The sequence below is a fragment of the Bos indicus genome, chromosome 11 (genome assembly GCF_029378745.1).
Source record: "Bos indicus isolate NIAB-ARS_2022 breed Sahiwal x Tharparkar chromosome 11, NIAB-ARS_B.indTharparkar_mat_pri_1.0, whole genome shotgun sequence".
Taxonomy (NCBI): Eukaryota; Metazoa; Chordata; class Mammalia; order Artiodactyla; family Bovidae; genus Bos; species Bos indicus.
Window position 1 is genome coordinate 99,225,192 of NC_091770.1, and position 27,358 is coordinate 99,252,549.

The following is a 27,358-nucleotide window of genomic DNA, read 5'->3' on the forward strand; positions in this document are numbered from 1 at the left end:
GGGCTGTCACACAGAAGTATTCATTGTTGAGTGAAGGCAAGAATGTAACCTTACTGATAATTACATTTTAAAAACTTAGACCTGTCCGGTTCTCTGGTTATGAAAGGACTGCCAGTTTCCTTACTATCGGCACCAAAGCCCTGTTACTCAGGCAAAGCAGGAGTTCCACTCCCATTTTAGAGAGGAGTAAACGGAGTAAACCAAAGCGGAAGCTCCAGTACTTTGGCCACCTCATGCGAAGAGCTGACTCACTGGAAAAGACCCTGATGCTGGGAGGGATTGGGGGCGGGAGGAGAAGGGGACGACAGAGGATGAGATGGCTGGATGGCATCACCAACTCGACGGATGGACGTGAGTTTGAGTAAACTCCAGGGGTTGGTGATAGACAGGGAGGCCTGGCGAGCTGCGATTCATGGGGTCGCAAAGAGTCGGACACGACTGAGCGACTGAAATGAACTGAACTGAAACTGAGTCATTCTTATATTGTTGCCTGGAAAATTCCATAGATGGAGGAGGCTGGCGGGCTACAGTCCATGCATGGGGTCGCAAAGAACCGGACACGACTGAGCGACTAACGCCCTGAAACTGAATAAATCCAGAGAGCTGATGTGACAGAACTTGATTCCAACTCAGATCGGCATGATACCAAACCAGTGCTCAGCACAAAGCACAGCTGGGAGCTCAGAACCGAACCAACTCTCAGGGAAACGACTTCTGTCTGGTAAGGGAGGCGTGGCACTTTTGCAAACAGCTCCCAAAAAAGGAGAATGGCAAGTGCTCAGAAGGATGCTGTAGGAAGTTTCAGAGGCAGTTGCATTGGAAAGAGGGCGCTCGAAGAGCGGGAAGGACTTGTCTGGGTAGGGACCGAGGCGGCAGAGGAACTAAATATAAAGGGCTCAGACCGCCGCCGGTTCTTTCTTTAAAACCCTTTCGAAACTTGATTGTTCCCCCTTATCCCTTTAAGGGTGGCCCCGCCCCCACTTAGCCACCCGGGTCAATCTAATTCCGATGGCCAATCACAGGATAGAAAAAAAAATTACTTCCGCGCCTCAACCACACTTAGGGGGCGGAACAGAGGGAGAGGAGAGGTGGAGGTAATGTTGTCACGTGACCCGCCCAATTGCCCAGAGGCCGGGGCGGTGCAGAGGAGATCGGCGGCGCTCATTGGCCAAAAGAAGGTTTGCCCAGCGTGAGACCACGCCCCCGGCGGCCCCGAGGTTGGTTGCGCGGGCACCGGGGAAGGAGACGCTGCCCTTCCGCAGCTATGGGATCTTGGGTGAGTGGTGGCGGTCCGGGCTGAATCCGCGGGGTTGGCGGGCGGCGCGGCAGGGTTCGGGACTGAGGCTTGCAGCGGGCGGGAGCCGTGCCTACGCGGGGAACTGAGTAGGGGTCGCAGGTGTCCCGGCTCAGCCAGACTAGAAGGGCCCAGGTTGGGAAAGAGCAGGTGCTCGGGCCGTGAGCGGCGCAAGAGGTGGAACAGAAGAAGGTACTCGGTCCGTGGAAAGATGCCCGGGCCTGGAACACTGCAGAGATTGGAGCAGGGGCTCAGGTCCTGGACCCGAACAAGGCAAGTACTGGGATAGAAGGAGCCGGTGCGCGGACCGGGGGCGGCGGCAATGGGGCACCTGGACAACCCTAGAGGATATTCCGGGGGTCGGGGCAAGAGAGCAGGGGCCTTGACCAGGGGATGCGGAAGGAATTGTCCGGGATGGACGGATTCTAAGGAAGGGGATATTGTAAGGAGTGCTCAGTGCTGGTCGGATCCTGCCAGGGTGGAATGAACGAAGACTGGGCAGGGGGGTCGCTCAGAGGAGCACTTGGGCCGGGAACATTGCTGGGGTCAAGGCGGAATAAAGGGTGCTCAGGCTAGAGTCATTTACGGGGTGGTTCAGGGCAGGGAAGGAGGTGCCTGAGATTGAAAGCCTGGGCATCCACGCTGAGAGGTTGTAAGTGCCGGCATGGGGGTGGAATGGGAATGAGGAGACTCCAGCCCAAGGTTACAAGGAAGGAGAGGTGACTTGCCCAGGTGGGGAAGGCATTAGGAGTATCCACGTGGTGGAGACATTGCTGTGGTCTTGTCATCACAGAGATGAGGTGGAGGCTTCTCTCCTTCGGCCCTGGGTTATGCCAGGGGGATGGATAGATGGAGTATGGTTGGGCTGGATCTGAATCCATCCCTGAAAGAGAAGCTGTCTTGGGACCGGTGTCCTTACCTGACACTCTTCCTCAGACGGGGCAGCAGAGGCTGTTCTTGACTTTCCTGCAGGTAAATGCTAGGCCTTGGGATCCCCCAAAGCTGTGGTCATATCCCAGCTTCGCCATTTTACTCAGTGACCTCGGTCGGGTTGATTATTTTCTGGGGCCACAGTTTCACCATCACTGAGATAAACAGCACAGCTTTGAGGGTTCTGAGTGACTAGACTCAAAACCACGTATGGAGAGACTGTTCCAAGCCTAACCTGTTAAAGTAAGTGCCTGGGAAATAGTAGCTGCTGATCCTCTGATGTTCTTATCTCCCCTCGTTCTGAGGCTTGGGGCAAGTTTGAGGGGTGAGAGAGGTGGCTTGTGATATTAACCTGGGCCCTGACCACTGGAGGTCATGTAGCTCAGTTTGTAGCCTCCTGGCAGGATGTCCCCTACCCTTGACGATGTGAGTTTCCTCAGGCCTGCCTGCCCCCCTTACACACACACACACACCCCCGGAGCTGCCCCCCTTACACACACACACACACACACACCCGGAGCTAACTGATAGGATCATTCATCCTTCCCACTCACTGGGGATAAACTGTTTCTTGTGCTGGTCCAGTGACTTTGGCAGCCATCCCAAGTAGACAGGGTCTGTCTGGCTGTTGTATTCCTTCTGTTTGAAGTCCCAGGAGACCTTGAAGGCACACTTGGCCTTGGTGGTGCTGGGTTGGGGAGTTCTCTGCAGGATCTTGGGGACTGGCTTATATGTGTTCAAGCCACTTATTTGCTGGCCTTGGAATGGGGCCGTGAGTTATCTCAGAAGGCCCCAGGGGAAAGTTGCCCTTCTGGTCTGTGGTTCTTCCAGGACTTCCACTTCCTGCTCCATGTCAGATTTGGCAAAAGGGTTGTGTTGAGCGTGGGGTCTAAAGTCCAAGAGATCTTGACCCACATCCCGACTCTGTCTGGTACCAGCCATCTGGTACCAGTGACTTTGGACTCCTGACTTGGCCTGTCTGAGCCTCAGTTTCCTTGTTGGAAATTGGCAGAGGGTATGGGAAATAGTTGGATGGCATCACCAACTCAATGGACATGAGTTTGAGTAAACTCCAGAAGTTGGTGATGGACAGGGAGGCCTGGCGTGCTGCAGTCCATGTGGTCACAAAGAGTCGGACATGACTGAGTGACTGAACTGAACTGAACTGATGGGAAAAAGAGCCCGTCTACTTCGCAGATTTATAATGATTCAGTGAAATGATTGATGTATGTAAGGAATGCAACAGAATGGGAAAGACTAGAGATCTCTTCAAGCAAATTAGAGATACCAAGGGGACATTTCATGCAAAGATGGGCTCGATAAAGGACAGAAATGGTATGGACCCAACAGAAGCAGAAGATATTAAGAAGAGGTGGCAAGAATACACAGAAGAATTGTACAAAAAAGATCTTCACGACCAATATAATCATGATGGTATGATCACTTACCTAGAGCCAGATATCCTGGAATGTGAAGTCAAGTGGGCCTTAGAAAGCATCACTACAAACAAAGCTAGTGGAGGTGATGGAATTCCAGTTGAGCTATTTCAAATTCTGAAAGATGATGCTGTGAAAGTGCTGCACTCAATATGCAAGCAAATTTGGAAAACTCAGCAGTGGCCACAGGACTGGAAAAGGTCAGTTTTCATTCCAATCCCAAAGAAAGACAATGCCAAAGAATGCTCAAACTACCACACAATTGCACTCATCTCACACGCTAGTAAAGTAATGCTCAAAATTCTCCAAGCCAGGCTTCAGCAATATATGAACTGTGAACTTCCTGATGTTCAAGCTGGTTTTAGAAAAGACAGAGGAACCAGAGATCAAATTGCCAACATCCGCTGGATCATGGAAAAAGCAAGAGAGTTCCAGAAAAACATCTATTTGTGCTTTATTGATTATGCCAAAGCCTTTGACTGTGTGGATCACAATAGACTGTGGAAAATTCTGAAAGAGTTGGGAATACCAGACCACCTGCCCTGCCTCTTGAGAAATCTGTATGCAGGTCAGGAAGCAACAGTTAGAACTGGACATGGAACAACAGACTGGTTCCAAATAGGAAAAGGAGTACATCAAGGCTGTATATTATCACCCTGCTTATTTAACTTATATGCAGAGTACATCATGAGAAACGCTGGACTGGAAGAAACACAAGCTGGAATCAAGATTGCCGGGAGAAATATCAATAACCTCAGATATGCAGATGACACCACCCTTATGGCAGAAAGTGAAGAGGAACTAAAAAGCCTCTTGATGAAGGTGAAAGTGGAGAGTGAAAAAGTTGGCTTAAAGCTCAACATTCAGAAAACAAAGATCACGGCCTCTGGTCCCATCACTTCATGGGAAATAGATGGGGAAACGTGGAAACGGTGTCAGACTTTATTTTTTTGGGCTCCAAAATCACTGCAGATGGTGACTGCAGCCATGAAATTAAAAGACGCTTACTCCTTGGAAGGAAAGTTATGACCAACCTAGATAGCATATTGAAAAGCAGAGACATTCCTTTGCCAACAAAGGTCCGTCTAGTCAAGGCTATGGTTTTTCCTGTGGTCATGTATGGATGTGAGAGTTGGACTGTGAAGAAGGCTGAGTGGCGAAGAATTGATGCTTTTGAAGTGTGGTGTTGGAGAAGACTCTTGAGAGTCCCTTGGACTGCAAGGAGATCCAACCAGTCCTTTCTGAAGGAGATCAGCCCTGGGATTTCTTTGCAGAGAATGATGCTGAAGCTGAAACTCCAGTACTTTGGCCACCTCATGCAAAGAGTTGACTCACTGGAAAAGACTCTGATGCTGGGAGGGATTGGGGGCAGGAGGAGAAGGGGACGACAGAGTATGAGATGGCTGGATGGCATCACTGACTCGATGGACGTGAATCTGAGTGAACTCCAGGAGTTGGTGATGGACAGGGAGGCCTGGCGTGCTGCGATTCATGAGGTCGCGAAGAGTCGGACACGACTGAGCGACTGAACTGAACTGAACTGATGTAAGGAATGCAGCACAAAATACCCACATAATGCATAGTAGCTATTATTATTTGAGGAAAAACCCTACTGTTTTCATAATACAGTCCATAGGAAGTTCAACATTCTTGGTTTTGTGGGAGGTAGAAAAGATGTAATGATTCTCAGTCAGGGACTTGACCCTTGGAGGCCTAAGATTTCTGTTTAGCCCACTGGCCATGGGTTTAAAAAGTTTGAGTCAGTGTGGTTTAAAGCCTCAGGTTTGAGAGCGACCTCTCAATCCTCCAAGCTCTGGGTCCGCACTGGGGCCAGGGTGCCAGACACTGCCTCCTGGTCCCAGGGCTCAAGGTGGGCAGAGGGTCTGTGGGGCGCTTGGGTGTCTTCCTGCTAGCCAATGCAAAAGGCTGGGGCCTGGTTCCAGCCTCACATTCCACATGTGGGCTTTGCTGCCACCTCGTCCCCCCAGAGCACTCTTGTGTGCGTTTCTCTTTCTCACATGGCACACCCTGTGGCTGACTTGGTCATCTGTCTCTCAGCTCTGTGCAGGGACCTTCTGGTCTGTGCGTCTCTGTTCTTTTGGGGCGTGGATGGTACCCAGGACCCAGCCAGCAACCCGTTGAAGACGTTCTTGGAAGCTTTCACCCCCGAGGGCTCTCACCCGGGCCGCTGATCCTGCCATGGCGTTCCGGCGGACCGAGGGCATGTCCATGATACAGGCCCTGGCCATGACAGTGGCTGAGATCCCTGTGTTCCTTTACACGACGTTCGGGCAGGTAAAGATCGGGGCAGTTGTGGTCCCGCCCTTTACCCCACTGGTCCCTGAAACACTGAGCCACTCATCCCAGGGTCCTTCAGCATCCAGAAAGACTGGGCCCTCGTAATTGCTGTCCCAGGCCATCCTCTTTGAGCAGAGTAAGAAGGACTGAGTTAGGAGTCTGGAGTCCCAAGCCCAGTCTCCACCCCGGGTCTCTGTGGACTTTTAATCTCAGTTTCTCTGTCTATACCAGGGGTCGATCAGGCCCTCCCTGCCAGCTTTAAAAGTCTGTGGCTAACCAGGCCTCCTGACCCTCCCTAAAGCTCTGCCCTGTGGGGTGCAGCCTTATGAGGGGCTCCCTGTCCAGCAGGCAGAGTGAGGGGCGGGGCAGGGGAGCGTACTGATGGACCACCGACTGAATTGAATATCATTGTCCTTGAGGAGTTGAGAAGTGGGGTCGGCAGACCTGGGTTCGGTTTCTGCCTCTCTGTCACCTTAAGCCCGTGTCCTAAGGTTTGTGAGCCTCGGATACCTCACCTGGAAAATGACGGGCATTCGGACAGGTAACACAGGTGCAGTCCTGACGTGGCACCTGCAGAGGTGCTGTCACCGCAGCTGGTAGAATCCTGACCGATGGTGTTGGGGACACCATCTCCTTGGCCTTGTGTTTTGCCCTCCCCAACCCCCCTCATTTATATCTCTGTGATCTGGGTTTCAGAGGCCAGGTCCCCCCCGCAGGGGGTGGCTGCCTCTCCAACATGCCTGGTCAAGAAATATCCCCTGGGGGCCTGAAGTCTTCGCTGGGCTCCCCAGGGCAGCTCTCCCAGGGAGATGTAACCGGCAGCCCCCCTCTTCTCCCACAGTCTGCCTTCTCCCAGCTGCGGTTGACACCAGGCCTGCGGAAGGTCCTCTTTGCCACGGCCCTGGGGACTGTGGCCTTGGCCCTGGCCGCCCACCAGCTGAAGAGGCGACGGCGGAAGAAGAAGCAGGTCGGGCCCGAGATGGGAGGCGAGCATCTGGGCACAGTGCCCCTCCCCATCCTCATGGCCAGGAAGGTCCCGTCGGTGAAGAAAGGTAGGTGTGAGGTGATGAGGAAGGGTGAACCTGAAGTCGAGTCTCAGCCGGGCTCCTGTTAGCTGAGATCTTGGGCCAGTGACATGCTGTCTCCAAGCCGAGTCCCCTCATCTGTGAAGCAGGTCATTCTGAGGATTTGCTGGGTCATGTGGCCGGATGCACGTGTTATTGGAAGCGATGGTTCTCCTTATCTGAGGACCCTCTGGGAGTGTCGGTCCAGAGTGGGCTGGTGGGGCGCATCTCTTCCGTCCAGCGAGGGAAGTCCCCTGCCTCAGAAGCAGGAACGGCCCTGTGGTCCCTGAGCCATATGGTCATCTCACCATCTCCCGCTTTTTTACTTGGCATGTAGTAAGATTCACCTTTTTTAGCAAACAGTTCTATGAGTTTTGACAAACGCTTATAGTCATACAGTCCAGCCACAGTCAAGAGCTGCTGCTCTACAAACCCCCAGGGCCCTCGGTAGGTAGCCTGTCTCCCCTTCCCCCAGCTCCTGGCAGCCACTGGTCTGTTCTGCATTTGCTGGTGTGGCTCTAAAAGCCTCTTATGGTCCGGTTAATCTTGTAACCCAGCAACCCAGCGTTTGCCACATACAGGTTGCTTTCCAAGGCAAGGAGGCCTCACAGGCTCTCTTGTCTTGGGAGAAACCTGTTTTCAGAAGCAAAACCTCCTTGCAAGACAAAGACTTTTCATCGTGAATTATCTTGGCAAAAGGAAAGTTTCATCTTTTCATCTCGCTTGCCTACCGTCTCTGGTTCCACCTTAGTTTGCTTTGCCTGTTTTTCTCACCTAAAAATAAAAAACCCTGTGTATTTTAAAAAGCTGGTGCCTCAAATCTTTTTGGAAGGAGAATTCCAGATGAGTCAATCAACAATACGGGGAAAACTGAGTCAGGAGGGGGGCGGTGGCTGAGCCTCTTTCTCAAGCTTAACCCAGCAAATCCAGGCCCCACTCTGGGCCAGGTCCCATGCCCAGTGCCCAGGATACGGATGTGAGCAGGAGAGTGGGCCAGGGCCCGGCCCTCTGCTGCTAGGGGCATGCCCTGGGGGTGCTCTGCTGTCTGACACAGAAGGTCAGGACAGACTCCCAGACGACAAGGAAGGGAAGAGGGGTGCAGAGCCGTGAGTGGCCCATGCAAAGAGGCTGGGTGGGAAGCCAGCGTGACCTCTGCCCTCCTGTTCCTCACAGGCTACTCCAACCGGAGGGTCCAGAGCCCCAGTAGCAAGAGCAACGACACCCTGAGCGGCATCTCCTCCATTGAGCCCAGCAAGCACTCAGGCTCCTCCCACAGCCTGGCCTCGGTGAGGGTACCAGGGTGCCTGTCAACAGCCCTGGAGCTCCTGTCTCTGCCCTCAGGGGGCTTATGGGCTGGTAGGAAGATGGGAGAAGAGGTTCCATCCGTTTATTCATTTGTTCACTCACTCATCCATCCGTGAAGGCTTTCTGAGATCATTAGTGACCAGTGTGTGCCGGGCATTGGTGAGGGACAGGTGGACAAGTGTGGAAGAGAGGCGGTGTGATAATTCCCCACGAAAGTTCACTCATTCATTCATCAGACATTGAGCAACACTGGTTTTTTTGCCAGGGACTACCAGGCACTGAGGATATAGAGATAAATAAGACAAAGAGGAGTTTATTTTCTCTTGGGGAACAGCTTTTGGCTCATTCACTCATCTAGTTATTAATATCATCCAGCGAGTACTGGGCCCCACCTCTGAGCAGGCCACGACCCTGGGGACCCAGGTGCCAACAAGAGCTGGCTCTCGTCACAGCCTGGCAGGCAGATGGCTGCTGGTGAGGGACAGAGGCGTGGGTGAGAGCCCGGTCCTGCTGGCCCATGGGTAACAGGTGCTCCTTGAGTCCTCCCGGTCCCCTTCATGGTGGAGCCCTGGAACGGGGAGTGGTCCTGCTGCTCGGGAGCAGGGCTCGGGGCGGCTTTCGGAGGAGGCGGCAGGTTCCTGGGCTGGGTGTTGGCCTCTGTATTTTTCCTGCTTTGGCCATATCTATGACCTGTCCTCAGGCTCTTGAAGTCGGTGGAAGTGCTGTGCTGCGCGCTCGGCCTCTGGTGGGGGGCTGGTTTCAGGGATGGTATGGGAGAGGGTGTGTGGTCAGGCAAGGGGGTTGGTGGGGAGGCTCAGGGGTCCTGCTTGGGGTCTGGGAAGGCCTCACCCTTTATTCTGGAGTTTTTGCCTTGCTTGGCTCCCAGATGGTGGTGGTGAACTCATCCAGCCCCACGGCTGCGTGCTCGGGACCGTGGGAGACCAGAGGGATAGAGGAGTCTGTGACCACCGCCGACGGCAACGCTGAGAGCCTCTACATGCAAGGTGCGGGCCAGGGGGCCAGCCTCGGCTCCCCTCGGCTGCCAGGGTAGGGTAGTGGGGGAGCGGCTCCCTTCCAGGAGTCTGGGTTCTCCAGGTGCTAACTGCAACCCTCACCCCATCCCAGACCTCCCACTTCTATGGTTTCTGGACCAAAGAGCATCTCCAGGAGCAAGTCTGGTCTGCATGAAGCCCCACAAGCGGGACAGCCTAAAAAAAAGGGATCAGGACCAGTCTACATGGTCCTGCCCTTTCCCCTCCTTCAGGGCCCTCCTGCCACCTGGCTCTTCTGACCCCTGCTCTGGAACGACATGATGAGGGGCCTGGCCGCTCTCCCCACTGGGGACCTGACTCCTTTTCCCCATCTCCCCGACTCACGCTCAGGCATGGAGCTGTTCGAGGAGGCCCTGCAGAAATGGGAGCAGGCGCTGAGTGTGGGGCAGAGGGGGGACAGCGGCAGCACCCCCACCCCAGGGGACGGCCTCCGGAACCCTGAGACAGCTTCAGAGGCGCTGTCCGAGGTAGGTGGTCCTTCCCTGGGTCTTTTCCACCCCCCAACCTCAGAGACGGCTGGTAGCGTAGCTGGCGGGCCGGCTGCACTCGGGAGGCGTCTAGCAGCCCCGCCTTCTGCCAGCCTGTCACGTCCTCCTGGATGGGAGTGCTCCCCTTGACCAGAGTGTTGATGAGCCAAGTAAGAACACTCAGGTCATGTGCATTAGCGCACCCTGCCACTTGATAGTTAGTCGGTAAACCACGCCGTGATTACAACCTGATCCTGACCGTATAGGAAACATACGTGCTCTTGACGGGCCGGAAGGAACTAGCCGTGTTCATAGGTGAGTGGGTCACACAGCTTTGTCTTATCTTTTCTTCATACATTTTTTTATCACAGTTTGATCAAATTTTCTGTCGGGCTTCCCTGGTAGCTCAGTGGTGAAGAACCCGCCTGCCAATACAGGAGACGCAGGTTTGATCCCTGGGTCGGACAGATCCCCTGCAGAAGGAAATGGCAACCCACTCCACTATTCTTGCCTGGAGAATCCCATGGACAGAGGAGCCTGGTGGGCTACAGTCCAGGGGGTCCTAAAAGGGTCAGACATGACTTAGCGACTAAGCAATAACAACAACAGGTGTTCTCTAAGTGACTATCTCAATATCAGAAAAGAGAAATAAAGTTAAAAAACCTAAAATAAAAAAAGTTTGTGAGGGACTTCCCTGGTGGTCCAGTGGTTAAGCCTCTGCCCTTCATTGCAGGGGGTGCGGGTTTGATCCCTGATCAGGGAACTGTGATCCCATAAGCCCACGCAGTGTGGCCAAAACAAATTTTTGTGTGTGAAAAGCACGACAAATACATGTCTTCAGATGAATGTTCACTGAAGAGGCATTGTTTTGTAATAGTTAAAACACATGAAAAAGTGGAAACTAAATGCCCACCAGGAGGAATCTGAAATACTAGCCAGCCTTCATTAAAGGGTAGAAAAAAAGCTCTGTGGGCTGATAGGTTGCTCTGTCCACTGTATTTTATTAAGTGGAAAAAAAAAACCCAAGATATAGAATGTGCATAGTGACCCGTGCACACATTTTTTTCTACTGAGATGTAGTTGCTGTGCAATATCACGTAAGTTACAGGTGTGTAAGAGTGATTCATGACCCGTGTGTACATTTATTTCTTTTTAATATTCTGTGTTTTTTAAATTGATGTATAGTTGACTTAAAACATCGTGCTAATTTCTGCTTGTGTGTATATTTTAGATAAAGGCGTACATCCATGCCTGTGTATGCCTGTTGGTAGCTACTGCTGTATCTGTGCACTTTTATTACCTTTTGAACAGATGCACAGGAAGCCTGTTCACAGAGATCTTTCATGAGGGTCTGCAGGGAAAGGAGGAAAAGACTTTCCTTGGACTTTTCTGTACCTTTCTCTACTATTTTGATTTTCCTTATTTCAAGCACAAGCCTAAGGGCGGGTTTGTACAGGTGTTAGCATGCTGGGTTGTTGCTGTTTTAGTCTTGATACTTTCCTGTATTTAATTTTTTAATTTATTTATGGCATGTGGGATCCTAGTTCCCGGACCAGGGATTGAACCTGCGGCTCCCGCAGGGGAAGCTTGGAGTCCTAACCACCTACCTGACCGCCAGGGAAGTCCCTGTACTTTTCTGTATTAAAGAACAAAACAAAACATCAGTGTTCGCCCCTACTGGAGTGAGGTCAAAGTGGAGGCCTCCCCTTTGGGGAGGGGTCCAGCCAGGATGTGGGAACAACTTCACGTGTTGAAGAAGGGGGCTTAACCCAGGGAATTGCTTGCATGACTGAGGGACCCTGGGACTCGAGGAGGCTCACACCACAGAGAGGGCTGGCTAGCAGGGAGTGGGGTGCAGGGATGTGATGTGAGGCATGAAGAGGAGGAGAGAGCTTCTCACCCACCCCCATTCCGCCCCCCGGTTTCTCCTCGCTTCCTCCACCTGTGCCTTCGTGGGATGACAGGCAGTTGGCAGGCGAGCCTGGGGAACAGAGTTTGCAGTACAGGGTGAGAACCTTCTTGGACAGAGGGTACCAAGTTGGAGGTGTGCGTGCCCTCCACCCCAGCTGGGACTTTCACTCTCCGAGGCCTGTCACACAGACCTGATGGCTGTAGTTGTGGGCTCTGGATGCCTGGGTCGTAGGTGACAAGGCTTCAGAGCCCGCGGCACGACTGCAGGTCCCCTCTGCTTGTGGGAGGACAGTGGTGCCTGCCGGTGAGTGAGGGCAGGAGAAGGGAGGCAGCTTTGTTTCCAAAATTGTCCTTGTTGCTAATAACTGCTGCTGCTGCTAAGTTGCTTCAGTCGTGTCCGACTCTGTGTGACCCCATAGATAGCAGCCCACCAGGCTCCCCCATCCCTGGGATACTCCAGGCAAGAATACTGGAGTGGGTTGCCATTTCCTTCTCCAATGCTTGAAAGTGAAAAGTGAGAGTGAAGTCGCTCAGCTGTCCGACTCTTAGCGACCCCATGGACTGCAGCCCACCAGGCTCCTCCATCCATGGGATTTTCCAGGCAAGAGTACTGGAGTGGGCTGCTATTACCTTCTCCTTGCTAATACTACATCTGAAATTTATAGACCTTTTCCTATTTTTCTCATTGTGAAAGCAATGAAATGTTCTCTAATAGAGTAGTAAAAAAACTACAGAAAGAGAAAAAAGAGGATAAAAAGGAGCCCAGTCTCTGACCAGACAGCTCCCAGCTGTGTGCCGCGGGCAGAGGCCCTCAGTGGACCAGCCCCAGGATCCTGGCCCGTAGCCGGTGCCCAACAAATCACCTCTTGTCATCAGTGTCATTGACGCCTGTTATCTTTCATCCAGACATAACTACTTGGTATCCTTCTAAGCATTTCACTAGGCTACGATGTTTTGTAAATAACTATTGAAATAGAGTTCACATACCATACCGTTCACTGAATTCGACCGTACAGTGGCTTTCATGTATGTTTCCCCCATTATCTGAAAATAGAGCCTTCCTAGGAAACCTTTGTTAAGCTAAAATGATGTCAAGCAAAGAAGTGATGAGTCCCCTTTAGACGCATCTTCCTAAGAGATGTACAGAATTGATGGAGATAAAGCCCAGGTGCTTACAGGAACTTCCCTGGTGGGCCAGTGGCTAAGACTCTGCACTCCCAGTGCAGGGGGCCTGGGTTCTATCCCTGGTCAGGGAACTAGATCCCACATGCCGCCACTGAGACTTAACATGCTGCGACTGAAAGATCCCGTGTGCCACAGCTAAGACCCAGTGTAGCCCAATATTTATATGTATCGGGCTTCCCTGGTAGCTCAGCTGGTAAAGACTCCGCCTGCATTGTGGGAGACCTGGGTTCGATCCCTGGGTTGGGAAGATCCCCCGGAGAAGGGAAAGGCTACCCACTCTAGTATTCTGGCCTGGAGAATTCTATGGACTGTGTAATCCATGTGGTCGCAAAGAGTTGGACACGACCGAGTGACTTTTACTTTCACTTCATATACATATATATATATATGTTATTAAAAAGTGTCTTTACAGACACAGTTCAAAGTTACAGTGACTCGATGCTGAGATGCTGTGTGTAGTTCTGAGGGAAGGAGCCTGGCGGCACGTGCTAAGTAAATGCTTGGGTATATACTTCAGACTGGAATTGCTGGGTCACAATATAACTCTGTGTTTAACATCTTGAGGAACTGCCAAGCAGTTTTCCAAAGCAGCTGTGTGTGACTGCGCTCAGTCGTGTCCAGCTCTTTTCAACCCCATGGATTATAACCCGCCAGGCTCCTGTGTCCTTGGGATTTCCCAGGCCAGAAAGCTGGAGTGGGTTGCCATTTCCTTCTCCAGGGGATCTTCCCGACCCTGGGATGGAACCTGCATCTTTTGCGTCTCCTGCCTTGGCAGGCGGCCTCCTCACCGCCGTGCCACCTGGGATTCCCAATGCAGCTGTATTGTGTTACATGCCCAGCGGCAGTGCCTGAGAGTTCCCGCGCCTCCACGCCCTCACCAGCACTTGTTGTTATCTGACTCTGACCCGGTTTTGATTTGTTTCCCTGATGCTAACGATGTTGAGCTGCTTTTCACGTGCTTATCGGCCTTATGTATACCTTATTTGAAGCGATGTCTGCTCAGATCCTACGCCTTATTTTGACTTCGGTTGCTCGTCCTTTTATTATTGCATTCTAAGTGTTCTTTTACACTTTCTGGATGCAGATCCCTTGTCAGATGTGTGATTTGTCGATATTTTCTCTCGTTCTTTGGGTTGTTGTTTTTCACCCTCTTTTCTTTTTCTAAACCTGGCGGCGCCTCGTCGTTCGCAGGATCTTCGTTCCCTCACGGGTTGGGGGTTGAACCCCGGGCCTGGCAGTGGGAAGCACCAACTCCTGACCACCGGACCCCCAGGAAACCTCCTGTGTTTTCACTTTCTTGATGGTGTCCTCTGAAGCACAGAGGTTTTGAATCTGGATGTAGTCCAGTGTATCTGTTGTGTTCTTTGGTCGTCTGTGTCATATATGAGACACCATTCGCTAAGCCATGGCGACTTCCCAAAGAGAGATCTATGCTGAAGCTACGAGGCCCTGCTGGCCACGCTGAGTGGAGTTACTGAGCAAGACGGCCAGAGGGTCTGGGGCCCCACGGGCTCTGCCAGGTTCCAGCTGGGTGAGCCTGCCCCGGAACCTCCTTGAGTTTTCCTGGTGAAATGGGGTCATGGTAACCCCTGCCTGAAGGAGGCCCTGAGGCTGACCAGCGGGGTGCCGGTCCACCCTAGCGCTCAGGGAAAGGCAGTGGTTTCCATGTTACTGCTCCCCTCTGAGTACTTCCGGCTCTTTGTCCCCAGTGGCCTGAGGCCCTAGTTGGCCCCGTCCCCTCCCCAGGGTCTGGTTACATGCACTTGCAGATCTGGCAGCCTCTGTGGAAAACAGACTCAGGCCTGCCTGTGTCTGGCCCCTTAGCCCAGAAGCTCCAGGGGTCAAGCAAGCACTTCCTCCCACAACCTGGCCTGGAGGCCAGGGGCAGCGAGGAGGCATAGGCTGTGGTGCCACGGGTGCGAAGCCCCCAGGTGCACGCAGGTCACAGCAGCAGTGGGGTGGAAGCCAGCTTTTTCTGGGCTCCTAGCTACTCTCTGGTTATAATGGCCAATACTGACTGGCCTTCGCCATGGGCCCATCTTTCGGGGAATACTTATATGCCTTATGCATGTTTTCCCTGACATCCAAAGAAGTAGGTTCTCTTACCTCAGTTGACAGATACGGAAACCGAGGCTCAAGAGGGGGAGTTATTTACTCAAGGTCACACAGCTCAGAACTGATGGTGTTGGGGTCTGGACCAGGTCTGATCGGGTCTAGAGCGGTGCTGTTCAATCGGAAGCCACGTATCTCATTTAAAACTTCCCAGAGACCACGTTAAAAAGCAAAAGGAAATGAATCAAATGACTTTTAATAATACATTTTCTATAATCTAGTACACCCCAAATATTATCATCTCCACCCATGATCAAGATGAAAAATCACAGAGGTATTTAACATTCTTGTATTCTTGGGGGATTTTTGGGGGCGGATGCGAAGTGTGTGAAATTGGTGTGCATTTACCTTATCACCCGTGTCAGTGCACTGGCTGTGTCTGGCCAGTGGCTCCTGCATAGGGCTGCTCAGTCCAGACCTGCACTCACTGCTGGGCCTCAGAAATGCCCCCCTCCCCGCCTCCACTGCTTTCCCTAGGGGCTGGGGCCCCATCATGGTGAAAGAAGGGGCCGTTGGTGTGGGGGAGCTTCGAGGGCCCGGGTTGACCTTTCTTGCTTTACCTGCAGCCGGAGTCCCAGCGGAAGGAGTTTGCGGAGAAGCTGGAGTCGCTGCTGCACCGGGCCTACCACCTGCAGGAGGAGTTCGGGTCCACCTTCCCGGCCGACAGCATGCTGCTGGACCTGGGTGAGCAGGGGTTGGGTGCAGGGTCCCTGGGGCCCAGGACCTCATCCCATCAGGGGCCCACTGCAGGGATGGGGAGACCGAGGCCACACAGGTGGGAACAGAGCTGGGACGAGGCCTTGGGAGTCTCTGGCCGGTGTGCTTTGCCCCCATCCCCTTGGGAACAGGCTTTGGCACTGCTGTGTCCACATCTCCCCCCGCCCACCCCAGCGGCCGTTCCGGGCCTTGGTTCAAGCCCTCTCCTGGGCTGTTGGGTGGGTGGAGGGGTGGCTCCCGTGAGATAAGCCCATAGCAGGCCACATGGCGGAGAGCACACGTGCCTGCACCATTGAGGTCAGGAGGCGTGACATCGCCGAGAGGGAGTGAAGTTACTCAGCCGGGCAGCCATAGCATTCTAGTGCCTGCTGCGTGCCAGAGCCTGTACGGTGACTGTGCCCCACCGTGGCCCTGCCTTGGGTGCCATCAGCCTGCAGGGGGCTTACAGGACTCCTGAGTGTCGGGGTATCCAGCTCTACCAGGGGCGACACGGGCCCAGCAAGGGCAGGCTAGGGTGACATGTTCGCCATTGCCCGTCCCCGTCAGAGCAGCAGTCTTGCTTCCCCTGGCCTCCTCTCATGGCAGAAAAGGCTGGTGGGGCCTCAAGGCTGAAGCCTCTGCTTATTTGTTCAACAGATCGTTCATAAGCCCCCTTGAGGGTCCAGACCCCCTTGCCCTCGAGCAGGTGGGAACGGCAGTGCAGAATGAGTGGCCCTTTGGTATCGGAGGCTAAGTGTCAGCTTGGCAGGGGGAGGTTACTTGTTCGGGGCCATGTAGCACAGCCTGCACTCAGAGCTCAGGACCCACAGGCCTCAGGGTCCGGCAGTGCGGCTGCGGCAGGGCCCCTGGCATACTGAGAAAACCGGAAGCTTGGCGACCAGCAACATCGTCTTCCTGGGATCGGGTGTTGGGAGGCTTGGTGTCCGTGTACATCCCGGCCCGGGGAGCTCAGGATCTCAGCTCAGTCCCCCTCTTCCTGCCCTGCCCAGAGCGGACCCTCATGCTGCCCCTGACGGAGGGATCACTGCGTCTGCGGGCGGACGATGGGGACAGCCTGACCTCGGAAGATTCCTTCTTCTCCGCCACCGAGGTGATGCAGGCGGGGGGATGGCTTCGGGGAGGGGGTGAAGGCCAGGGGGCCCCTGTCGGCTCTGCTGGGGGCCAGTGATGGGTCGTGGGAAAGTGAAGGCATTTCCTCTGGTGGGAGCAGAATCTGGCAGTCGCCAAGTGTTCCTCCCCGGGGACTCTTCAGCTGGGACAGGGAAGCCTGGGAAAGCAGGAGCTGTAGGTCCCGTGAGTGAGGGCAGGGGTCCCTGACCCCAGCGGCTGCAGCCATGCCGGCCTCTCCCTTCTCCAGGCCTCGTGCTCGTGGCTTGGCGTTAGTTTCCTGCCATGGCCACGTGTACCAGGTGGCTGTCCTTCCCTGGGATGGGAGGACATGGGCCTGTGTCCAAGAGATGGTCCCTATGGGAAAGGTCCCCATGGGAAAGGAGGAGAAGGGGATGACAGAGGATGAAATGGGTGGATGGCATCACTGACTTGATGGACATGAGTCTCAGTAAACTCCGGGAGTTGGTGATGGACAGGGAGGCCTGGTGTGCTGCAGTCCATGGGGTTGCAGAAAGCTGGACACAACTGCGCGGCTGCACTGAGCTGGTGGGAAAGGCACCTGGTGGTGGGGACGCTGAGCAGGAGGGGACTCCGATCCGGCCTCTGCCCTTGGCCAGGGTTCCTGCTGACATCCCCTCAGAGAGCTTGGACCCTAGGGCATCCCCTGCCGGAAGTTCCCCAGTCAGGCACCCTCCCCTACACTCATGCGGCTGACACAGGCTTCCACGTGCCCCGCCCCCCCAGCTCTTTGAGTCCCTGCAGGTCGGAGATTACCCAATCCCACTCTCCAGGCCCGCTGCCGCCTACGAGGAGGCCCTGCAGCTGGTAAAGGAGGGCAAAGTCCCCTGCCGGACCCTCAGGTGAGCACAGGAGGAAGGAGGCAGGTGGGGGGTGGGCGGGGGACACTGTTCTCCTAGAGGAGGCTGGGGAATCCAGCAGTGAGTGCTTGGTGAGGGCCCAGCTGAGCCAGGCTAAGGGCTTGCCAGGGCTCCTGCCCAGTCTTGGAAGGCCCTTGGATGGCCCTGGTACAAGACAGGCGGGTGTGGAGTTAGCGATCACAATAACTAGTTAATACAAGTAATTAAAATAACAGTCATTCATACTAGGTCCAAGTTCTCAGATGTGTCCAGTCACAGAAGCACGGTGAGCACTGCCCCGTGTGTCTCACACGGAAGCCCTATGTTCTCTGTGGCTCAGGAGCTTTTGTTGTGAAGCACGGGCTTCAGTAGTTGTGGCACGCAGGCTTCGTTGTCCTGCAGCACGTGGGATCTTAGTTCCCTGACCAGGGATCAAACCTGGATCTCCTGCACTAGAAGGTGGATTCTTAACCCCTGGACCACCAGGGAAGTGCCCTCTAAGCCCTGCGTTCTGATAGACTCCCTTAGGGAGCGGTCCAGAAGCCAGGCTTGGAGGACAGACAGATCTGGGCTCTCTCCAGCCTTGCCACTTCGTAGCATGTGGCCCTGGACAAGTCTCCTGACCCTCTTAGCCTCAGTCTCCTCTGTGGTTTATCTGAAGGCTCTTATCCGTCTTAAGCTCATTATTCTGTATGATGGTCATGACTCCTAGATTTACATGTCTGTGTTTAAAGTTCCCTGAAAATGGCCAGAAGACCCGAGTTGAAGGCCTGAGGATTCGGATAAAGGGCTCAGACCAGGATGCCTCTGGCTGCCCCAGAAAGCCCTGCCCTGGCCTTGGGGGAGATTGGGCCATTTTGGTCCTTTGCTCGAGAGGGTCCTTTGCTGGTTGGAGCCTAAAGAAGGCCAAGGTCAGCCTGACCCCCAGTGACCACACTGTCCAGTGGCGCCGAGTGCCGTTGAGGAAGCCCATCCTCAGAGAGCATCCTACCAGCCTCTTCCTCTGGTTCTGGGGAAACTGAGGCCCAGAGGGGACCTGCCCCCTGCCCGAGGTCACACTGCCAGGCCCAGGCAAGGCCACCCGGGGCTCCACCCTGACCCCACAAGGGTGTCGCTGGCGGGGTCCCAGGTGGTGCAACTCTGTGCTTCCCCTTAGGACAGAGCTGCTGGGCTGCTACAGCGACCAGGACTTTCTAGCCAAGCTGCATTGTGTGCGGCAGGCTTTCGAGGTGGGTGTGGTCCACGGGAGCCTGGGGAGGCTGGGGCTGGGGTCAGGCTCCTCTGAGCAGGTGGACCATCTGCCCAGCCCATGGTACTGCTCTCTCTGTGACTCTGGGGGACCGCCAGCCGGGTAGCTCACCCCCTTCCTCCTCACTCCTTAGGGCCTCCTGGAAGACAAGAGTCACCAGCTTTTCTTCGGGGAGGTCGGCCGGCAGATGGTGACCGGCCTGATGACCAAGGCTGAGAAGGTAGTGGGGGGGACAGGGCTCTCTTTTCAGCTTTTATTCCCCCGTCCCTTATTTTATCTTTCTAAGTTTTATTTGCTGCTGCTGCTGCTAAGTCGCTTAAGTCGTGTCCAACTCTGTGCGACCCCATAGATGGCAGCATGCCAGGCTCCCCCGTCCCTGGGATTCTCCAGGCAAGAACACTGGAGTGGGTTGCCATTTCCTTCTCCAATGCATGAAAGTGAAAAGTGAAAGGAAGTCGCTCAGTCGTGTTCGACTCTTAGCGACCCCATGGACTGCAGCCCACCAGGCTCCTCCATCCATGGGATTTTCCAGGCAAGAGTACTGGAGTGGGGTGCCATTGCCTTCTTCTTCTAAACTTTTATTTAGTCCTGTTCAAAAAAAAAAAAAAGAACTCAATCTAAAATCAAGCTGATAAGCTCTGACTTCATCCTGCAAGCCATGGGAGAGCAGGGAAAGTTTTTTTTTTCCCCATGCTAATTTTGAAAAATACGGGTATTGCTTTTTTTTTCAAATGTATTTATTTGACGGCACTGAGTCTTAGTAGTGGCATGTGGGATCCTCAGTTCCCTGACCAGGAATCGAACCTGCACCTCCTGCATTGGAAGCACAGAGTCTTAGCCACAGGACCACCAGGGAAGTCCCACTTGGCTTAATTTTGATTAAGAAATCTTGCCGAGCTCCTGAGCGCCAGGGCCTGTGCCCAGCTCTGAACTGAGAGGTAACTGACAGCCCTGCCACGTTTTTCCAGGCAGCAGAGATGGGCTGGCCTCCATTTGGGAAGACACTGGCCCTGCGCACACCCAGGCTCTGAAGTTGTGGAATCAGCCTGCCTCCTTACTGTGCCTGTGGCCACACATGAAGCCTCTCCAAGCCTGAGTCCCCTTGTGTCTAAATGGGCGTGTCTTGGGGATGTCACTGGCTGAGGTCAGTGACCATAGAAAGTGTCAGCGAGGGCCAGCCCTCATCTTCATCTTCGTGGTTAACTTTTACATGCAAGGAAACTGAGGATTGGGAAAGTGAAGCCATAGCCTGTATACTTTCTAGCAGATCTTTAAAACGTAATGGAAATTGGGCTTCACTGGTGGTCTAGTGGTTAAGAATCTGCCTGCCAGTGCTGGGGACACAGGTTGGATACCTGGTCTGGGAAGATCCCCCCATGCTGTGGAGCAGCTAGGCCTATGAGCCATATACGTACTGAGCCAGCACTCTAGAACTTGCGAGCCACAACTCCTGAAGCCCACGTGCCTGGAGCCTGCCACTTGCTACAACTAGAGAAAGCCCGTGTGCAGCAACAAGGCCCAGCACAGCCAAAAATAAATACATCTTAAAAAATAAAAACAGCTTCACCAAAGTAGTTTAAAAAAAGATGATAAAAATGGGAGTTCCCTGGTTGCCTATGCTATGCTACGCCACTTCAGTCGTGTCTGACTCTGTGTGACCCCAGAGATGGCAGCCCACCAGGCTCCCCCGTCCCTGGGATTCTCCAGGCAAGAACACTGGAGTGGGCTGCCATTTCCTTCTGTGGTTAGAATTCCAGCCTTTCTTTCACTGATGTGGCCTGGGTTCAGTCCCCGGTCAGGGAATTAAGATCCCACAAGTCTTGAGGCATGGCAAAAAAAAAAAGTGTAAAAACGATTCACACACTCATTGAAGACAAAACTAAGACGATGCAAAAAGAAGGGAAAAAATTGTCTCCAGCCCCACCCTGTTCACATTTTGGTGAACATCCCTCCAATGACCCCTCTGCCTGCGGTTCTTATAAGTGCCGTCACCCTGCTTGTGCTGGCATGTGTCAGCTTGTCCTGCCTAGCTCTTGGGCACATCCCTGATCTGAAGCCTCAGGATTCATATCTGTAAATTGGACACAATGTTGGCCAGTCTCTTACAGGGCTGTGTGAATTAAATTAGTTGATCCGTATTAGGTCAGCCCGGGCACATGCTCACTTTCTAAGTCCGTAAATGACATCCGTGTCCACAAACTGCGTCGTCAGCCCCCGCTAGGCCTCCCAGTCCCAGAGAGTGAAGACTTCCTCCTGGGTGCTGACCGTCTGTGCGCCTGGCAGCAGCCGGAGTCCTATACACTATTTACTGCCTGGTGGCATCACATGAACCAGCTCACCGACTCCCCGAGAAAAGCTGCAGCTTCTCCGTTTCACAGGGAGGCCGATGGTCATGGAGATTGGCCCCTTTGGCGGCGGGCCCGACCTCACACCCTCACGCATCCTCTCTAAAGTGAGTTCCTTCCGTAGCCGGTGCGCACCTTCTGAAAGGTGGTCAGTTCCCGGTAACAAGCTGGTGTGAGACGCTGCTGGGCGGCCTGGCGTTGCCTCTCTCCCGGACACACCCTGGGCCCTGCAGAGCCTCACTCTCTCTGTGACGGCTGCTCAGGCATTGGCCTTGGTCTGGCCTTGGAGTGTCCCCCATCCACAGGCCAACCCGCCCCTGTGCATCAAGTCCAACAGGGTCTTGGGGCCACGGCCAAAACAGGCTCTGCTTCTCCCCGTAGAGCCCCAAAGGCTTCCTGGAGAGCTACGAGGAGATGCTGAGCTATGCCCTGCGGCCAGAGACCTGGGCCACCACGAGGCTGGAGCTGGAGGGCCGAGGGGTGAGTCGCTGTTGTGCTGAGCCTTGGTGTCCTGGGGTCTCGGGGGTCTCCCCACCTGAGCTCCTTGAGCGGGGTGGAGGTGCCCCCTGGAGCTCAGCCTTGATTCCGAGGCTCTGAGATGGCTCTACTGCTGCTGGAAGCCCCCGTTCCCGCCCTGCCCCAGGCCTGGGCTGCCAGGAGGGTGGCCTCTGCACACCGCACCCACTCCAGCCTCAGAGCACCGCCTGGCCCTGCAGGTGGTGTGCATGAGCTTCTTTGACATCGTGCTGGATTTTATCCTCATGGACGCCTTCGAGGACCTGGAGAACCCCCCGTCCTCGGTGCTCGCCGTCCTGAGGAACCGCTGGCTGTCAGACAGCTTCAAGGAGACGGTGGGTGGCCGCCCCCCACCCCCAGGCACGCGCACACATGACCCCACGTGTGTTGCCTGGACCCCACGTCCCTCCATCCCTGGCGTTGGGCCCCTGGGCTGGCTCCCTACTCATCACGGAGCAGCCCGCCCTGGGGCAGGCTGCTAGCCGCTGGGCACCCCAGAGCCCGCCCTGGAGAACTTTCCAGGGGAGCCCCCCTTGCTCTCGTTTCACCCTCGTAGAGCGGCTGGGCCTGCGTTTTCCTCCTGCCTTGTAGTTTCGCTCCAACAATTCTACTCATTCTCGGCTGCCATTAATTCTATTCCATTCGAATGCATTCAGTCAAGTTAAAATATCCAAAAAATAAAGGAGGAACAGCAAGAAAGCCTTGAGCACAGGGCCCCTGGCGGGCAAGATGTGCCGGTGGCATGGGGTGATCTGGAGAGGGGTGGGGCTGGGCATTGATAGGCAGTAACCGTGGATCGCCACAATGACTGAGCGAGGCAGGGATACTCGGTTAGGGCCATCTTACAGAGGAATCTGAGGCCCAGAAGATTGCTGGCTTCTCACCCTGTAAGGGTTGGAGTCAAGATTCAGCTTTAGGTGTGCCTGACTCCTAATTGAGGGCAGGGAAAAGGCAGACCTCAGACAGCTGTCCCCATCTCCCTGCTTAGGGTGGGTGAGCTAGGGCAAAGGCTTGGTCCCAGCTGGGGGTGAGTAGCAGCTGCAGGCCTGGCCTGTTGGTCTGACCCCACCCCCCGGGGGGGTGCCCTCTTTAATTTAGGCCCTGGCCACTGCCTGCTGGTCGGTCCTGAAAGCCAAGAGGAGGCTGCTGATGGTGAGTGAGCTGATGGTGAGGGGCCTCTTGAGAGCAGCTACGCAGGGGCTGGTGGGCCTTGGGTGTGGAGCATGGCTCAGGTGACCCTCCCTTTGGTGTGTGCTAGACCCGGGTCTGGGGGTGGGACAGGGTAGGGTGGGCTGCAGCTTTTGGCCTTTGTCACAGCACGGGTCACCCATCCTGCCGTGACCTCTCCCTTGACTGGAAGGGCCTCAAAGGCCCACAGAGATCTGCTTTGTCTTCCTACCCAGGGCCCAGCACAGAGCAGGCGGTCGGGAGGTGATGAGGGGGAATCAGAAGCGAGGAGAGGGCCTCTTTGGAGGGAGGCAGGGCCCGCGAGGTGCTGCTGGCGTCAGGGTCGGGGCAGGGCACCCTGGAGCAGGCTGAGCCCCCCTCCCACCCCAAGGGCCGCGTTATCTGCGCTCCCAGGTGGCGACCAGCCGCCTATCTGGGCTGCCACCCACTGTTCCCCCCCTGCCAGCCCAGCTCTGCCGCCCAGCTGATACCAGCTGCCACCGCCACGTGCCCTGGGCACTTCCTGCACTGAGCCTACCCCGGGCCCCTCCTCCGGCAGCCCTCCCCACCACCCTGAGGTGGCCCCTATGCTGCAGAGGCAAAAACCAGGGCTCTGAAAGCCCCGGTTTTGGGGGCACTTCCCTGGCAGTCCAGTGATTAGGACTTGATGCTTTCACTGCTGGGTCTGGGTTCCATCCTTGGTCAGGGAACTAAGATCCTGCAAGCTGTGTAGTGCTGCTAAATTTAAAATAAAAAATTTTTTTTAATTACAAAAGAAAGCCCCAGTCACTCACCCAACATCACCCAGCAAGGACATGAATGAGCCGGACATGCCTCTGAAGCCCCAGCTCTTAATATGACCCCAGGGCCTGGCTGCCTCTCCCTGCCCGGGTCCCAGCCCTTAGCCTTGCTGCCCCACGCCCGCCCCCCCAACAGGTGCCTGATGGCTTCATCTCCCATTTCTACTCCGTATCGGAGCACGTTAGCCCTGTCCTAGCCTTTGGCTTCCTTGGACCCAAGCCTCAGCTCTCTGAAGTCTGTGCTTTCTTTAAGGTAAACAGGGAACTTGGCGTCTGCAGCTGCCTGCCTGGCCCTGTGTCTGGAGAAGGGTCTGGGCGGGGTGCCTGCCCCTTCCACTGGGGACCTGGCCCCGGGTGGGTCCACAGGAAGCCCCAGGAGGGCAGGGACGGGGGACAGAAGGGGCTGAGTTGGGGTCCCCCTGGGGCGGGGGGTCAGGGGAGCGGCTTTGGGTGGTCTGGAGAACCCCAGCTTGGTGGGGGGCAGGGGCCCTGGCCCAGCCTGATGCCAGCCATGTCCCCCAGCACCAGATTGTGCAGTACCTGACCGACATGTTCGACCTGGACAACGTGCGCTACACATCCGTGCCGGCGCTGGCTGAGGACATCCTCCAGCTGTCCCGGCGCCGCAGCGAGATCCTGCTCGGCTACCTGGGGGTGCCAGCGGCCAGCAGCATTGGCCTCAACGGCGTGCTGCCCCGGGAGAACGGGCCCCCAGAGGCACTGCAGTAGTGGCTGCTATGGGCCCAGGATGGTGGCTGCCTGGGCTGCCTTCACGTGGGGGACGCCAGAGAGAGGCCTTTGGGTTGGCGTGGGAGGCCCGGGTGTCTGGCCATCAGCAGTGGCATAGCCCAGGCCGTGGTGGCCAAGGGCACTTACTTGCCCCTGACCTTGCCTCCATCATCTGGGAATCCCCAGGGCCCGGAGGTGGAGGGCAGACTTCCTTGGAGATGGAGGGAGCCCCGAGGGGTCCACCTGACCCGCCCTCAGTTGTGCCTGGGGAAGCAGAGGCTGGACTGGTGGCCAGGGGGCCAGAGAGGAAGAATCAGGCGGACATGGGATGCCCAGGGTGTGGGTCCCCAACACCTCCCGCCTCCCAGCGGGGCTCGGAGGTTGGAGATGGAAGAGAGGGTGGCAGGGCTCTGTGGTGAAGGAGCCCGGGCCGGCCAGTGTCAGGTCCAGGCATGGACCTGGCCAGTGCTCACGGCCTGCCGCCACCCGAAAGAACAGCTCCAGGGGTGAAGGCTGCGGCTGGGGGCACCTTGGTGGGCATCAGGCCTGGGCCATCCCGAGGTGGGCCCGCTTAGGCTCACGTCTGGACGGGGATCAGGCCCTTGAGAAACCCAAGCACTGGAGCAGGACGCTGTCCTCGGCCCTTCCCTGGCCCTCCCGAAGACTGTTGTTTCTCCTCCCACCTCTGCCACCACCAAAGATGGAGGAGGTGGGGCTGGTCGCCCTCCGCCCTGCCCTCTGTGAGCCCGGGACTCTCTGGCTGGTGCTAGGCGCTGGGCTGGAGGCTCTGACCGGGGTTATTTCGGTCCCTGAGAGTGAGGGGCTGAGGAGCCGTGGGGCAGGGGATGGTCAGAGGATGCAGGCGGCTGGACCGGCATCAGGACAGGAAACTCACCGGGCCCTCAGCCTTCAACTTGACGCACAAACCGAGGAGCAGTGCAAAGCCCGCTGCCAAAGGCTGTGGGCATCAGTCCCCACGTCGCCGGGTTTCTGTCTGCCCGCAGACTCGTTCCCCTTGTGCTGTTTGCACCTGAGGAAACAGGTGTTTCATTTATTGCCTTAACACTTTATTTTGAGGTCCACCCCTTTCCAGGCAGGGTTGGAGGGCAGGGGGATGCCTCCAAGAGACACAGACTCCTGTTTTTCCACACTCTGGAGTTGGGACTGGCTCCTTAGTCCCGGGGGCGCCCTCCTTTGAATGGCAAAGAGGTCCCCGGGGTGGGATGGGAGGCAGGGCAGGAGAGGACCCATCTTCTGTGAGCCTACTCCCGCCCCCCAGACTGCAGGGACCACTGTGCACTAACTATGCTTCTGGCTCCAAACCCACGTGTCTGAGGTCTTAGCTGCCTCCCTCTGGGTGGGAAGGACGGGGAGGCCCCTCCATGCTAACATTCCGCTCATTTGCACTTCCCCCGCCCGCGCTGTGAATGTGTTGGGCCTAGGCCCTGGCTGCTCTGATTTGCTCCCCGGTCACCCAGAAGTGGCATTTTCACCTTGTCTGTGTTTACATGTCCATGCACTGCCTCTGGCACTTGATTTGTTGCAGCTTCCCACTTTTGTACGGTAGGGCCTGTGCACATCGACTCGAGTCAAATAAATGATTTAAATGATTTCCTTCCAGCGTCGCCGTGCATGTGTGGCCATTGCTTCCTGGGGGGCCTGCTCTTTGGGATGCGGGTCCGGGGAGGCTCCAGGAGGGCAGAGGAGGCCTGGCAAGGCCATTTGGCCCTTGGCAGGGAGGGGCCAGTGCAATGCCACAGATGTGGGTGGGCAGCCTGGGTGTGAGTCCCGCTCTGGCAGCATCTAGGTAAGACCGCTGGTCTCAGCCTCGGAGGCCCTGTCTCTAAGTTACGGCCGTTGGACCTGGCAGGGACTGCAGACCCAGCCCCTCGGTCACTGTAAATCTGAAGTTCTCGGGTAGCCGGACATTCGCATTGATTATTTCAAAAGTACAGTAGTCCCCTCTTTTGGGCAGGGGACACATTCTAAGACCGCGGTGGATGTCTGAAACCATGGATAAAACTGAATCCCATATATACTGTTTCTTCCTATGTACGTACCTATATTATCTGTTATGTCATTAACTCAGTCGTGTCCAACCCTTTGCGACCCATAGACTGTAGCCTGGGAGGCTCCTCTGTCCATGGGCTTTTCCAGGCAAGAATACTAGAGTGGGTGGCCATTTCCCCCTCCAACTTTTGTGCTTGGGGACCACTATTTAGTAAAACAGAGTGGCTCAAACACAAGCACTGTGATGCTGTGACAGCCATTCTGATAATGCAGAGGGCTGTTAAGTGACTAAAAGGCAGGTAGGGTAGACAGCATGGGTGCGCCAGACGGAAGGATGATTCGCATCCAGATGGCAACGGAGCAGGATGGCTCGAGACAGCACGAGATTTTATCACACTGCACGGAACGGTGTGCATTTTAAAACTTATGAATTATTTATTTCTGGAATTTTCCATGTAATATTTTCAGACTGTGGTTGACTGAGGGTAAGTGCAGTCTTGGAAAGCAAAACTGGATAAGCTGGGACCACTGTACTTGAAAGCTTTTCTGTATTTTTTGAAAATTTTAAGTGTACAGAAATTAAAAAACATATAAAGCACACCCATAAATCCACACTTCGAGTCAGTAATTAACATCTTTCCAGAGTTGTTTCGTGCATACAGTCCTTTTAGAAAATATTTTGGAGTAAGTTTTAGGCTTGTGCTTCCTCCCTAAACTACTTGAAAAGATTTATCTTAAAATAAGGTAGTTCTCTGGCATAATCACAATACAAACATCACACCTTAAAAATGAGCACTAGCTCTC

The 27,358-nt window shown here is 55.0% G+C and overlaps 1 protein-coding gene across 2 annotated transcripts; it reads left to right on the forward strand.

The window, feature by feature from the left end:
• The first annotated feature begins 1,171 nt into the window (after positions 1-1,171).
• MIGA2 (mitoguardin 2) lies at positions 1,172-26,158 on the forward strand. Of its 2 annotated transcripts, none has more exons than XM_070799402.1 (16): positions 1,172-1,276; positions 5,719-5,955; positions 6,800-7,010; positions 8,196-8,308; positions 9,214-9,331; positions 9,710-9,846; positions 15,621-15,738; positions 16,761-16,861; positions 17,626-17,741; positions 18,895-18,967; positions 19,121-19,207; positions 21,714-21,812; positions 22,049-22,183; positions 22,947-23,000; positions 23,952-24,068; positions 24,338-26,158. In XM_070799402.1, exons 2-16 carry the CDS (start codon positions 5,860-5,862, stop codon positions 24,542-24,544), a joined length of 1,782 nt encoding a protein of 593 aa, XP_070655503.1. In that variant the 5' UTR covers positions 1,172-1,276; positions 5,719-5,859; the 3' UTR covers positions 24,545-26,158. The 2 variants fall into 2 exon arrangements, with proteins under 2 accessions (XP_070655503.1, XP_070655504.1); XM_070799403.1 differs by lacking the exon at positions 1,172-1,276 and adding an exon at positions 1,300-1,567.
• Positions 26,159-27,358: the final 1,200 nt, after the last annotated feature.

Excerpts from the sequence above, each read along its gene's own strand:
- MIGA2 (XM_070799402.1), top strand. The coding sequence starts at position 5,860 with ATGGCGTTCCGGCGGACCGAGGGCATGTCCATGATACAGGCCCTGGCC. Across the intron at positions 8,309-9,213 it reads CCTCCCACAGCCTGGCCTCG|ATGGTGGTGGTGAACTCATC; the intron begins GTGAGGGTACCA and ends CTTGGCTCCCAG. Across the intron at positions 16,862-17,625 it reads CCTTCTTCTCCGCCACCGAG|CTCTTTGAGTCCCTGCAGGT; the intron begins GTGATGCAGGCG and ends CCGCCCCCCCAG.